At 43.9% G+C, this 13,462-nt stretch overlaps 1 protein-coding gene across 9 annotated transcripts in view; it reads right to left on the bottom strand.

Moving 5' to 3' along the window:
* Positions 1 to 2,247: 2,247 nt before the first annotated feature.
* The window catches only part of KIF13A (kinesin family member 13A), a 197,211-nt gene continuing 185,996 nt past the window's right edge, over positions 2,248 to 13,462 (bottom strand). For 8 of the 9 annotated variants that reach the window (XM_069563305.1, XM_069563308.1, XM_069563306.1 and 5 more), the window contains 2 exons: positions 6,829 to 7,620; positions 2,248 to 3,824 (listed from right to left, as the gene is read on the bottom strand). In XM_069563305.1, coding sequence (XP_069419406.1) covers positions 3,804 to 3,824; positions 6,829 to 7,620 — 813 coding nt within the window. In that variant the 3' untranslated portion in view covers positions 2,248 to 3,803. Of the gene's footprint in view, positions 3,825 to 6,828; positions 7,621 to 13,276; positions 13,337 to 13,462 lie in introns of all 9 variants that reach the window. The other variant, XM_069563307.1, reaches the window with a different exon arrangement.

Genomic DNA, 13,462 nt, shown 5'->3' with positions numbered 1-13,462 from the left:
AAGTTGTTATAAACACCAATGTTCTCTGGGTTTAAAACGTAAACAGTTACAAGTGTTTTAGGTATCATGAAAGGGTCAAGTTGGTCTGTACTACTCTAATTCTAAACCAGACTGGACTTTCCCCCCGCTTCAAGTTGATCTTCTTCCCCAGACTCCAGTTCTAACTTACCTTTTGTTGTGTGTGAAACATTTATTGTTCTATTAATCAGCATCTCAATGTCTTCTTCATAAATACGGTTCCACAACGATTTGAGAGTTCCTTTCTCGGAAAGGCCACCTGGCGATGAGATACCCACAGTAATAAGCTCCAAGATGGTGGCTGTGACCGGCTGGGCTCAGATTCGAGACGGAGCCATCCCAAGCATCTTCTTGAGCTCCAGTCTTAGAACTGAACACAATGATCCAGGCACCCCTCACAAAAGGGAGAATAACTTGTCTTTCCAAAAAATACACAGAGGTGAGTGTGTGCCTGAGAACATCAGGAAGATGAAGACTAAGTTTTATTTCAACTTAAATTAACTCACAGTGTCCGCAAAAAAAAAAAAAAAAAAGACTATTAAGTGGCACTGAAGCCTACAATTATATTTCCCCTCAGCTCAGGGGATTGGAAACAAAGGATAGGCAGGTTGATTGGAAGATTTTAGCTCCACTCCTGTTAGCTCCAGTTCATACTGTATTAAAGGGCAGAACTTGCCTCCTGACATTTTCGTGGTATCTTCCACATTCCAGGTTCCCCTGCCAGCAGGATGCTGTCCACCCCCAGCTGTCTGGGCATGAGAATAGACTGCCTTTCCTCCAGGTTAGGAGAAACCCTGAGACAAACCGCTATACATTACAGACTGACTTCCTGTTTGTTTTTTAATTCAGGAAGTAGGCTCAATATTACAGAAAGACACCTGTGCTAGGGCAGTAAGTTCAAGGCTTAATACAAAAATCTCTGTGTGGTTGTGTACTGGTAGCATCCTTTTCTACTTTTATCTCTTGGTCTAGAATAAAAAAGCAAGAACTCTTACTCCATTACATCTTCTTTTAAGACTCTTCAAATGTACATGACCAGGAAGCTTTACTTTAAAAAAATAAAGAGTAACCATGTAATTAGTTGCCTCCCCCCAGCAACACAATTCTAAAGCTGAATATTATAATTTTTAAAATAGTAGTAGTAGTAGTCCTTAGCTACCCTCAAGGTATATTTTTTTCTTTATTTCTTCTTTCTTTCTTTTTTCTTTTCTTTCTTTTTCTTTCTTCCCACAAGTCGGTGCCTTAGAAACACAAAGCTAAATGTTTGCTATGATAAAATGTGTGTTCAAACAATGATAAACAAATGCAATGACAGCAGTGATACTGTACTTTGGAAATGAACTGGTAAACATAGGCCTATATTCAACTATCCGAAACATCTTAAAACCAGTGCGCCTTCCCATAGCCAATGAGAAATGACAATGTCCACGATCAAATACCACTTACCTCATACTAGTAAAGGCAGTGGTGACAATTAGCTTCTTTTGTCTTAAACTGTATTTGTGGTTGTCATATGATTTAAACATTAAATAGCTGCTTCCCTCCCCCAACTCCCATTCTACAAAATGAAAATAATTTGAATTTTCTTCCCCATCTACTTTCTCCTGGAAATCTACAAAAGTCAGGCTCTGTCCAGAATAGGCTAGAACTAGTTCCTGATCACATCAGAAAGGCTCTTGTGAATGGAAGTTTTTCTGAAAGGATTCTGGAAAACCATTTTTAGATAACTGAGCCCGGGGTGGCAGGCCCTGCTCCTTTTTAAGTGCCGGAGTGTCGGGACCTCGTGTAACCCACCTCGGCCTGCCTGCCGCAGCGGCTCCTTGCTAATGTCGCTCAGTCCAGACCTGGGACTCTCACCACAGCCCTCCTCCTCTCTCCTCCCTTCGGAGGCTTGTCCCTCCACGCCACGTCACCAGACAGAGCACCAGGAGATGCTGATGGAAGCGTGGGTTGAATCCTGGCTTTGCCGCTTGCTCCCTGTCGCCAGCCACTCCACTTCTGTTTTCCTTTCATCCAGCACTTAATAACAGCAGAACCCATGGCATCCGCTGCTGTGAGGATTAAGCAAGATAAATATCAAAAGGTGGGAATAGTGCCTAGTACATAGTAAACCCTCAATGAATGTTTGCTGTTACTATTATTATTTAAGCCACAGGGACTTGCATACAAACAAATTTGGAAAACTGATCTGAAACTAGTGGCAGTGTTATTAAAGACAAACAATGGATGTTTTAAAATCGGAATTAGACAGTCTGTATTCTAAAACACACACACGCACACACAATCTGTACCAATTAAATACAATAAAGTTGAAAGGGGATATAAATTACAGTCTTTCTCTTTTTAAACAGTCAATAGGAAAATACTACAGTCAGCTCACTATACACAAAAATCATGAACAGCAGCTTCGCATTAAAATCTCCAATATCTTACTCACTTACGGATGCTACGAACTTCAAGGGAAAAGGTACAGCAGGCTGTACGTCCTCGCTTGCTCCCACGACACATTTATTGCTATACATCTTGACCAACTGTACAAGCATCTACACAATAGGTACAGAGAGTACTTTTGTAAAAACTTCCGCACACATAATTCTCAGAGTCTCCATCGGTAAAAGAATTTTACCAATGAAGACACACAGCAGAGCCATCTGTCTTCAACCATCTCCTGCAAACACTGTGAAGCGGGCATCTGTGGACTTCACAGCTCCTGTCATCCCTTCAGCGTCTTCCAGAAACGAAATAGAACAACGGCAGAACCACACCACAACAAAAACCTACCAACCCCAAACAAAACCACAAAGAGACGAAAATCAACACCCCCCCCCCCAACCCCACTCTTGGTTTGTCCCTGTGTTTTCTGTAATACTGCTCTCTGCATCCCACCTGCCTGGCTGGGCTGGACCGAGAGACAGGAAAGACTGGGATCAGAGCCCCAGTCACTGTCAACGGTTCCCGAACTGCGTCAAATCAGCAGGCAGCGGACCAGGTGGAAGACCAAAGAACGGAGCCGTGAGATTTTGCAGTGTGCTTAGGAAACACGACAGAGAACGGCAGCATGTGGCCTGGGAGCCACAGGGCATTGGCACCGAACTTGCAGTCAAACACGTATGTACACATCAAACAAGAGTGGACAGCAAAAAACATTCAGTCTTAGGTAAGTTCTTTGGTTATAAGGAACGGCATTCTGCAACCTCCGCTGCAAAGAGGGATTTGCAACCTCATTCTCAGGCAAGACCATCTCTTTCATCTGCTTGTGTTCTGAGAGATCGCCCGAGCTGCTTTGTAAGAAAGCCCAGTACCTTACGATTTTCTACAAACCACTTTTATCCATTTCAGTGTGCAGTCCTGTCTCACCAGACATACTATAGATATACATTTCATATACATAATATATTATTTATAAAAAAAAATTAGAGCATTGACTCCAGATTCTACAGTAAGAACTGATTAAAATTGTACAAGAATAAAGTCTGGTTGAATCTGTGGAGGTTTCTACACCATGGGGGTGTGTAGTGAGTGCAAACAAAAATACTGTCACTTTGTGAAGCCAGGATTTTCGGTTCTCTGGAAGGAAGCAGAGGCTGCTGAGTCACCCGAGTGACAAAGTGCCACTTCTCCCGGCTCGGGAGGGGAGAGGGGAGGAGGTGGCCCCGGAAGCCGTGGCTTCTCCGTGCTGGTGTGAGGTCCGGCCGAGCCGCAGTGTGTTTGATAGATGGGCTGGTGCTCTTGGAGGCGACCGGAGCAGAGATGCTGTGGCCTTCGGAGGAAGTGCTCAGTGCCTCTCACCGAGCAGCGGTGCTCCCCTGGAATGCAAAAGCGGGTGAGTGCAAGCTCCGGTCCCCACCTGCCCTCCCCACCCACGGGGACCAGCCCCTATGAAGGGCTCTTCCTAGAGGATACCACAGGATCCAGTTTACTATGGAATCCAGTTCTGGAGCTTATACTGTACCAGGAAGACTCGAGCTCCAAGGTGAAGCTTCTAGGAAAAATAATGACCACAAGCCCCGAAGAAAGAGTGAAAAACACGTCACTGCTGGGTCCACACTTGAAGTCAGACCAGGGTGAGCACAAAAGTCAAACCTGAGGACTTCAACAGTCCTCAGGTTTTAACACAGTTAAAACTATGTTTTAATCAGAAACAACTGATTAAAATCAAGATAACAAAAATACTAAAGCAATTAAAAAAAAAAAAGATAAAACTCACCATAGTTCCAACATTACCCTGATGCCATAAATATTTTTGTAAATTTCACTTTTAAACCAAGATCTTTGGCAGGGACATGCTATTCTGGAGCAGAACTCAGGTACTGCTCCTGTTGTTGCTGCTGCTGCTGCTAAGTCGCCTCAGTCGTGTCCGACTCTGTGCGACCCCATAGACGGCAGCTCACTAGGCTCCCCCGTCCCTGGGATTCTCCAGGCAAGAACACTGGAGTGGATTGCCATTTCCTTCTCCAGTGCATGAAAGTGAAAAGTGAAAGTGAAGTCGCTCAGTCGTGTCCGACTCTTAGTGACCCCATGGACTGCAGCCCACCAGGCTCCTCTGTCCATGGGATTTTCCAGGCAAGAGTGCTCGAGTACTGGCTTCTAAATAATCAAGGCAACGAGTCAAGAAATGGGGGTGGGGGTGAGGGGGTTGCGGTCCCCTTCCCTCTTCTCTAGGCCATGCCTCAAACAGTGCGGCCCTCAGACAGCCTACCCCATGTTCCTCCAGCAGAGGGTTTGTGAAAAGCTTATCCCTCCCCCAACCTGGTACTGAAGCACAATCTGAGGTGTGCAGGGCAGCCACAAATGGGAATCTGTATTTTTTTTTTTTTTTGCTGCTATTATAATTTTCTTTATGTATTTATTTTTGGCTGTGCTGGGTCTTCGTTGCTGTGCGGGCTTTTCTCAAGTTGCTGCAAGTGAGGGCCACGCTCCAGTCGTGGCGTCTGGGCTTCCCGTGGTGGCGGCTTCCTTTGTTACAGAGCATGGGCTTTAGCACACTCGGGCTGCAGCACTCTTGGCTCCTGGGCTCTGGAGCACAGGCTCAATAGTGTGACACATGAGCTTAGCTGCCCCACGCGTGTGGCATCTTTCCGGGCCAGGAATCAAACCCATGACCCCTGCACTGGCAGGCGGACTCTCTACCACTAAGTCACCAGGGAATAGTTAGTCGCACAGCTGTGTCCGACTCTCTGCAATCCCATGGACTGTAGCCTGCCCGGCTCCTCTGTCCCTGGAATTCTCTAGGCAAGAATACTAGAGTGGGTTGCCATTCTCTTCTCTAGAGGATCTTCCCGACCCAGGGATTGAACCCGGGTCTCCTGCATTGCAGGCAGATTCTTTACCAACGGAGCCACCAGGGAAGCCCCTGGGAATCTGTATTTTTAAGAAGTATCTTCTCCCTACACCCTCCAGTGGGTCTATTGCACATTTAGGTTTGAGAAGCACTGTTCCAGACTGAAGAATTAACCTGGACCACATTCTTCCTGGACGTCTTAGAAAAAGGACTGAAAAGCTGATGTACCAGCAAAGCAGATTCTGCTTAAGATCAGTGTAAAAGGAAGCTGAAGATTTTGAAACAAATCAATGTTTAGCTTGTTAGAAAAGTAATGAGTAACTTTATGCTTATGTTGGGCAAAGAAATCTTTTTTGAATTGTAAAAGAGACCACTCTTTGGTATTTGCAGTTAATTTATGAATACGCTATATATTTGACCACATACTGAAATTTTAAGGGCTAATTCAGAAAACTTGGGGGAGAGGGCAGGGAATAGCACCAAGCTGGGTTGTTTTGCTTCCTCCGCAAAACAGAGAGACTGAAGGGCACCCCGATCATCTCTGCCTTCACCCAGCACCATTCTAGTTCTTTCAGCTCTTTGCTTTGCTAAGCCTGGTGCTCCCACACCCTTTACATGGCTGCGGCTGGGGTCCTGGGTGAGAAGGGACGGTGGGACTCAGAAGCACACCATCTCTTATTTGCATAATTCACTGGTTTCCTTGGGAATATTAGCAAGACCCCATTTCTTTTTGTCCCACTATTAAAATTAAATACTGTAAAAAAAACCAGCCTGGGTAACTTCCAAAGCCCAAACTTTAATTTCTCAGGGAACCCACCTCTGTTTCCTCAACACATTTTTTATCCTATGGGCACCAAACGTCTATATTTTATCAAATCTGTGAGGCATACCTTCCCCCTGCCTGCACTTTATAACTCTGAAATTGCTGATATGGTTGATTTTAATTGGAAGTATTTTTTTTCTTAATGATACATAAAATAACAGTGTATCTTGGGAGTTCCCTGACAGTCCAGTGGTTTAAGACTCTGTACTTCCAATGCAGGGGGCATGGGTTTGATCCCTGGTTGGGAAACTAAGATACCACATGTCTCACAGTTTGGCAAAAAAAAAAAAGTGTATCTAATAAAAGAAATCACTGATTTGATGAAATCTACCATATTTCATATCAGAATCCTTTGAGATAGCCAGGAATTAAACATCTCAGGGAACGAATATGAAATCAATCCTTATCCATGTGAATGCTTAATTCAACAGGAACCTATATGTCAGGTAAAAAAACCACGGGTCCTATGTAAGTCATAGTTCTCCTCTGAAACTAAGAAAGTAGATTTATAGACTTGTTCCCCCATAGCCAGCTAGCTGGGCAGCATGTGGGCATGGTCCAAGAGGGCTCATCTACCCTGTCAGAAACACCTGGATGAATCTCTCCTACTAAGTCACTGTGAGGAAGGGCCTCTGGGGGTTGGGGCATAATTAGCGGCCATCACTGATATCACCAAACCCAAAGGACCATCCCTGGAATTTATCACCTGGTCATTCTCTGCCGAGGAACATAGCTGGCCAGAGTCCTGTGGCCCATGTGAGATACTCCTGCTGTCTGCTGTATTTGGTAGGTTCCTCCTACTCGAAAGTTCTCCAGCAGAAGAATCCGTCAAACCATCAAAATCTTTCCCATCTGACACACCCATAAACTCTGTGAAAGAGTGATCTTCGAGGATGCTTGTGGTGTGTTCCACAGTCACCTCCCTGGGGCAGAATTCCCTGGCCTGCTGGCCGTTTTTGCTGGAGCAGGCATCCTGCTCTGAACACGAGCTGGTCCTACAGGGGGTTCTGGAGTTTTTCTCCGGGATGCTGGGGGACAATGGGCTCCCTTTGGCTAAGGCACTGTTTTCCTTGAGTGGCACCACAGTCATCTTATCCTTTCCCAAGCCTCTTTCTAGTTCTGTCAACTCTTTGTTTGAGGATGGTCTGAAATCCTGCACAAGGGATGGTCCGGGATGCTCGCTGGAATCTGTGTCCTTCGTCGGAAGGGCCAGCTGATCTGAGCTGTCACTGGAAGGGACCACCATGTCAGACAGGGTGGCGTTGGAGGCACTGTGGGAAAAGTAGCCACTGGTGATGCTGCTGGTGGTAGGGCTGCGGGACACCTCCTTCTCTAGGACCTTTGAGTTCGTCAGATCGCCTTTAGAAGAAAACCACTCTCTGTTCTCCAAGCTGGCATTGTAAACGCTGAAGTCAGCGAACTCCACAGGTACATAAGGCTGTGAACTTATCAGCTTCCGGCTGAGACCTTCTAGATCATTTTCCTCCTCCTCAGAGTCCTATAGAAACAAAGCAAAAGTCAGCCATGAGCTCCTTATAGCGACTGGATGGTTCAGACAAGTTTTAGATACTCTACTGTTTAAAAGCACTTGCCTTCACATGTTTAGGATTTTTTCCTTTTCCTTCCTGAGTTTGGTTAAATCCTGTCACCTGTTTGTGGACACAAGCACCTTATCCTCAGAGATCTATGAGCATGAAACTCTTAACCATTGAGGATGAAGGAGATTTATTTCTTCGGTGCTCACTCAATGCTAATAATTAGAAACCTTTCCTGCATTAAGGGCAAGGATGAAAGGAAGTGCAGTGGACTTTTGATTAGCTCCTCATGATTAGTTTCCTGTCGGAGGTTTTCCCTTTTCTAATTAAATGAGGAGAGGGACTACCAGAGGCAGGGAAGAGCTGCTGTTTTATTTTTACAATCCTCACCTTGGGGAGTAAAGTACAGATAAGATGATTTGCAAATGGTTTCTGGGCTATATTACGAGAAGGAAAAGCAGGAAATAAAGGCCTCCACAATAGCAAAAGGGCAAAGAACACAATTTCAACAGTCATTCTCAGTATTCCACCGAACACTGTAAATCTATAAAATACTAAATCTGACAATGACTGTTTTCCAGGGTTTTTGCGAAGCAGGGATAGAGCTTTTGACTACAAGGTGAGGAAGATAGTAAGAATTATATGAAAATCTCCTTTGTCAAATAGCTTTAGGATTCTGTTTATAAAGGTTGGTAAATATGCAAGAGTAGGTATTATCAACTTCCAGTCTCTCTTCCCAAGTGAATGATTCTTTTATATTAGGTGGAAAGCAATGTAGAACACTTCCCAAATAAAAAATAATATTCCTATCTTGTTGTTGTTCAGCCGCTAAGTCGTGTTCAACTCTTTGCGACCCCATGGACTGCACGCAGCATGTCAGGCTTCCCTCTCCTCTACTATCTCCCGGAGTTTGCTCAAGTTCACGTCCATTGAGTCAGTGATGCCATCTAACCATCTCCTCCTGTGTCGCCATCTTCTCCTTTTGTCTATTACTATCTAGTCATTTCTAACTAACCTTATAAACATCTGATGACACGGCAAATATTCCTTTTCTCTTCTAAAATGTGACTTTCGTTCAACAAATATTCATTAAGCATCCTCTACGTGCCAGGCATTGCCCTAAGACCCAGGAATACCAATGCTGAGCAAAGGACAGGTATGGTCCCTGCCCTCGGGGAGTGACAGCAGCGGGTCCTTGCTCTTAGGATGCCCTTGGACACTGCTGGGTGGATGACATTTCACTCAGTATCACAACAGGGTGACTGTAAAGACTGAAAACATTTCCCTCATTCATTTCAAGAGAGCGAAGAAATTGGGGAGAGAGAAGGATAGGGAGGGGAGAAGAATACACTCCACAGACACGGCAGATGGAATTCACAAACGAACATAAATATCATCCACTGAATTTCACAGCAACATTCCCTATCTCACAAGATGCTAAATACCTAAAAAATAGCTTACTGTGTTTTAATGCCTCTTAGATTTTAAAACAGCCTGAATATAAATGATTTAAAAGCATCACTAGTCTTCATTCCTTGCCTGTTAATCAGAGGTGACTATTACATATCAGTGATAAAATTCCAGAAATTGGCAAACCAAATTTTTGGCAATACTAACCTTGCTATCTTATTTTTAACTACATTTTAATCAAGTGTTAACAGCACTGTTTCAATGGGGGGGTGGGGTAGAGAGTTCTCTCCCCGAGGGCTAGGGGAAAACATTTGTAAAAAAGGGCACAAATTGGACAGAACTGTCTGAATCTGTACCCTTCGCTCTATTTTCTAGATTCTCTACTTGACTTGATTCCCAGATGGCTCAGTGGTAAAGAATCTGCCTGTCAATGCAGGAGACACAAGGGATGAGGGTTCCATCCCTGGGTTGGGAAGATCTTCTGGGGCAGGAAATGACAACCCACTCCAATATTCTTGCCTGGACAAGAATGGACAGAGGAGCCTGCAGGGCTACAGTCCATGGGGCCACAAAGAGTCGGACACAACTGAGCAACTGAGCTCACACACTACTAGACTTGTTCAGATTCCAAACTGGATTTCAAGTGTTTGTTTCTCTTATAATTCCTTCTAATTGCAGCTGGCAAAGAAGCGTAATCCCCAAGCCCAAGAATACATGACGCAATCGATTACTAAAAAGTTAGTTGTTGCAACGAAAACCAAATGTGAAGATGAGAATTAAATAATCTGGGTCCCTTTTTATGCTTGAAGCTATTTCTTCTGAACACTGAGGAAAGGTCAACCTAAAATATAACTTTGCTGAGTGAAATATTCAATCACAAATTGAATGTGTAGAAATAGGTATACATATGTTAAAATCAGAAAGATAAACGATTTAGAACGACCTTAATAAGACTGAAGGGTCTACCAAAACAAACAGGGCTCAGGACAAAGTCAGGCATTTGGGGTGGGGTTGGGACTGGGGGAGTGACCTAAAGAGAAAGGCTAAAGGAATAGGAACACCTAGTTCCAGAAAAAATAAAACTGAGTAGAGATTAATCATTTTCCAACATGTAAAAGGAGACGGAAAGTTTATGAAGTTATGGTTTCCAAGGAGAAAAGAGGACTTAAGTGGCTTAAACTGCATTTTAAAGGAATTTGGTTAGACAGACTTTTTTTTTTGGGCAGTATCTCTTCACTCTGTATATTTTATTAAATTTTAAATGGAAGCATAGTTGATTTATAATATTGTGGTAGTTTCTGTTGCACAACAGAGTGAATCAGTTATACATACATACATACATATATATATATATATATATATATTCACACACATATTCTTTTTTATATTCTTTTCTATGATAGGTTATCACAAGGTACTAAATATATTCCCTGTGCTATATAGTAGGACCTTGTTGCTTATCCATTTTACATATTAGAAAAATTTTATGCCACTGATATTATTTATCATTTTACCTTAAAGGAGACTAAACTAAGCACCTCCCTACTCTGTCTTTAGGACAGAGTGAAAACTCGTCCTAAAAGTAGGACACAGAGTCAAGCTCTCCAGCTTCTCTACAGCTGCAATGTTCATGATTTGATTTTTTGAGATTCTGTTTGTGCAGCTGATATTTACCTCTAGACAAAACACCTTGATTTTAAGGAGGAATCAAAACTCGCATTAAAGCAGTGACCTTCTGTAAGGACCTTCCCCGATTAAAGTCATTTTCACTCCCATTCTCATCAGTTATCCATCAGAGAGATGGTCTGTGTTTTCAGAAAGGCTCCGTCAGCCAAGGGGCCCTAGTACTTCTGTCCATGGTACTAAGGGGAGGGTGGACCCTTTGAAGAAACAGCAGCAGCAGGGTGATGAAACTGCCCTGTGACCAGGAGCCCCGGGAGTCACTGGGGTCAGCCCCATGCCACTGATGGATGGGGCTTTTGTTCCCATGTTCTCGTTTACTGTGAGACCTCGGGCAAATCACTCAGCAAGTCTCGCGTTTCTTTCTCCGTAAGATGAGAGACAAAAGCCATACGCTGTCTGTGCAGGACCCAGGAGAGGGAGAGGTGACTTTCTGTTCTTCCGTCTACTGTGAGACTTTAAAACAGAGACTGCAAAGGCGCCCTGTTACTTTTATCTTAGTCATGGAAGACACAAAGTGCATTTGTCTATCTTCCCAAGTTGATGAGACAACAAAACATTGCTTGAAGAATCAAGCACAGCTATATTTACTGTATTTTATGTGAAATGACAGGTTACTTCGGTAATTGGATGGGCTGAAAAATAAAAGGAACAATGTCCTGATATTGCTTCTCAAACATGATTTCAAACTCCTTTGATCAGAATGAACCACTGATTTGCCCTCTACTTTTCCAACAGTGGAAAAGGAAAGAAAGTAAATAGGAACTCAGGAATGAAGCAGTTTATATCCACTTATAAGAGGAGAAATAAAATGAAAGCTTCCCAGAGAGAAACTAGAACCTCAGTTTAAGCAAGTAGTACCCTTAAAATCTACCGAAACATCCTGGAAAAGCTGCTATCTGAAATAAATCAAACGGTTCATTAGTTTCAGAGAGGAAGAGTGTGCGGTGAGCCAGATTTCTAAGAAAGTAGATGCAAGTATCTCAAGTAAGACCCCAGCAAGAAAAATGGCTCCATCGAAGCCTGATTAGTAGGTTTCATGGTGTGTCTGATCACAGAGAATCTAACTGCTGATCAAAGCTTCTTGGATCAAGAAAATCTGGTTCTATCCTATTCTCTGCTAGCTAACAGTCCTGAGATGGGTTTTATTTTAAAATAATAAAAGGAAAGTGAAGAAAATAACTACAAAGCAGATTGTGAACTGTGAGACTATCTGCAGGGCAGCCCCGAAGGGCCATCCAGCAATTTCTTGATGGTGTGTTCTACCAAAACGTATGGTTCAAATAGGTTACAATGTAGTACCCAGGCACCATGTAGATGGGTGCCATGTCAATAAACAGATAGTCAGCCAGCCAGAGAACTGAAGGAGTAACAAAATTAGACCCTGGCTCCTTTAACCTGGGCCCTCCCAGGTGGCACAGTGGTAAAGAATCCACCTGCCAATGCAGGAGATGCAGGTTTGATCCCTGGGTTGGGAAGATCCCTTGAAGAAGGAAATGGCAACCTGCTCCAGTATTCTTGCCTGGGAGAATCCCATGGGCAGAGAAACCTGTCGGGTTACAGTCCTTGGGTTGCAAAGAGTCAGACACGACTGAGTGACTAAGCGTACACACACACTCTTTGGCCCATGCTGCAGCCCTTATCAGTTAAGCAGGGGAGGTCAAGTGTGTGACTGGGGAGCTCACTAACATTGGGGGAGACGAGGAGCAGCTGTTGGTGTGCACGCTCTTCTCCAGCAGGGATCAAGGAGGGGAAGAGAGAGAGAGAGACGGAAGGGGACAATGGTGCCTTTTCTTTTTTCCTCAGTGAACATGCGGAATGATCATTTCTCACGATCCCCGAGCGCTCCAAGCATGCAGGAGCCTGGCTTGCTGCACATCCAGGGGGACGTTCTAGTTAGCATCACACTGTGTGCATCAGCAGCGTCTTCTAGAATCTAGAGGTTCAAACAACAGACCCTGCGCTGATGACACTCTGGAATGAATCTGAGATGGTGTAGCCAGGGAAGGCAAGGGCCCACCCCGCAGAGCCGACCACATGCAGACGAGAGCAGCAAGCAGACCCCTCCTGCTCCATGCTGCCTCCCGTTTTCAAAGCCTGGGAAACCACAGGAGAATGAAAGCTGAGGCACAGAATCTGAGAATTCTCTCCAGGCCCCAGAACATACACTTCCGTTTTTAAATTAAGGTAGTGCTTATGATCCCCAGTGCCTAGGATGTCGTGTTTTAAAAAGCATTTCTCAAATTTGAAATGTGAAAACCGAGTGCTAGGGAATGAGGTTTTTCAGGTAGACTTTCAACCTACCCGTGGTAAAAACAGAGAAGCCATCCTGAAAGCAAGACTGACGCCAAGGGAGCTGGAATCTATTTTGCCAGCAAATGTAAAGAGGCTACCTGAGAGGTCCAGATGATGAGGATGGCCAGTGATGGATGGCGGAGCAGCTACAAACTACAGGATAATCTTGGCAACAGCATCAGGCAACACAAGAAAAGCTATCACACATCCACACCTAAATGCATGATTACTTACTCCAAGTAAGTGCAATTCCTCAAGGTAGATTAACTTCAGAATCTGGGCAATGTGTACAGGCTCAATAGAAAGATTCAATATTAGTTCAAGTGATTGTTACACATTTGAAAGATTAGAATCATTAAAGGTGCCTTTTTTTTTTCTAAGCAAATTTATACTAAGCAAAATAACAATAAATCAGTAAAT

Source organism: Ovis canadensis, chromosome 20 (assembly GCF_042477335.2).
Source record: "Ovis canadensis isolate MfBH-ARS-UI-01 breed Bighorn chromosome 20, ARS-UI_OviCan_v2, whole genome shotgun sequence".
Classification (NCBI taxonomy): Eukaryota; Metazoa; Chordata; class Mammalia; order Artiodactyla; family Bovidae; genus Ovis; species Ovis canadensis.
This window is presented reverse-complemented; position numbering and strand designations above follow the sequence as displayed.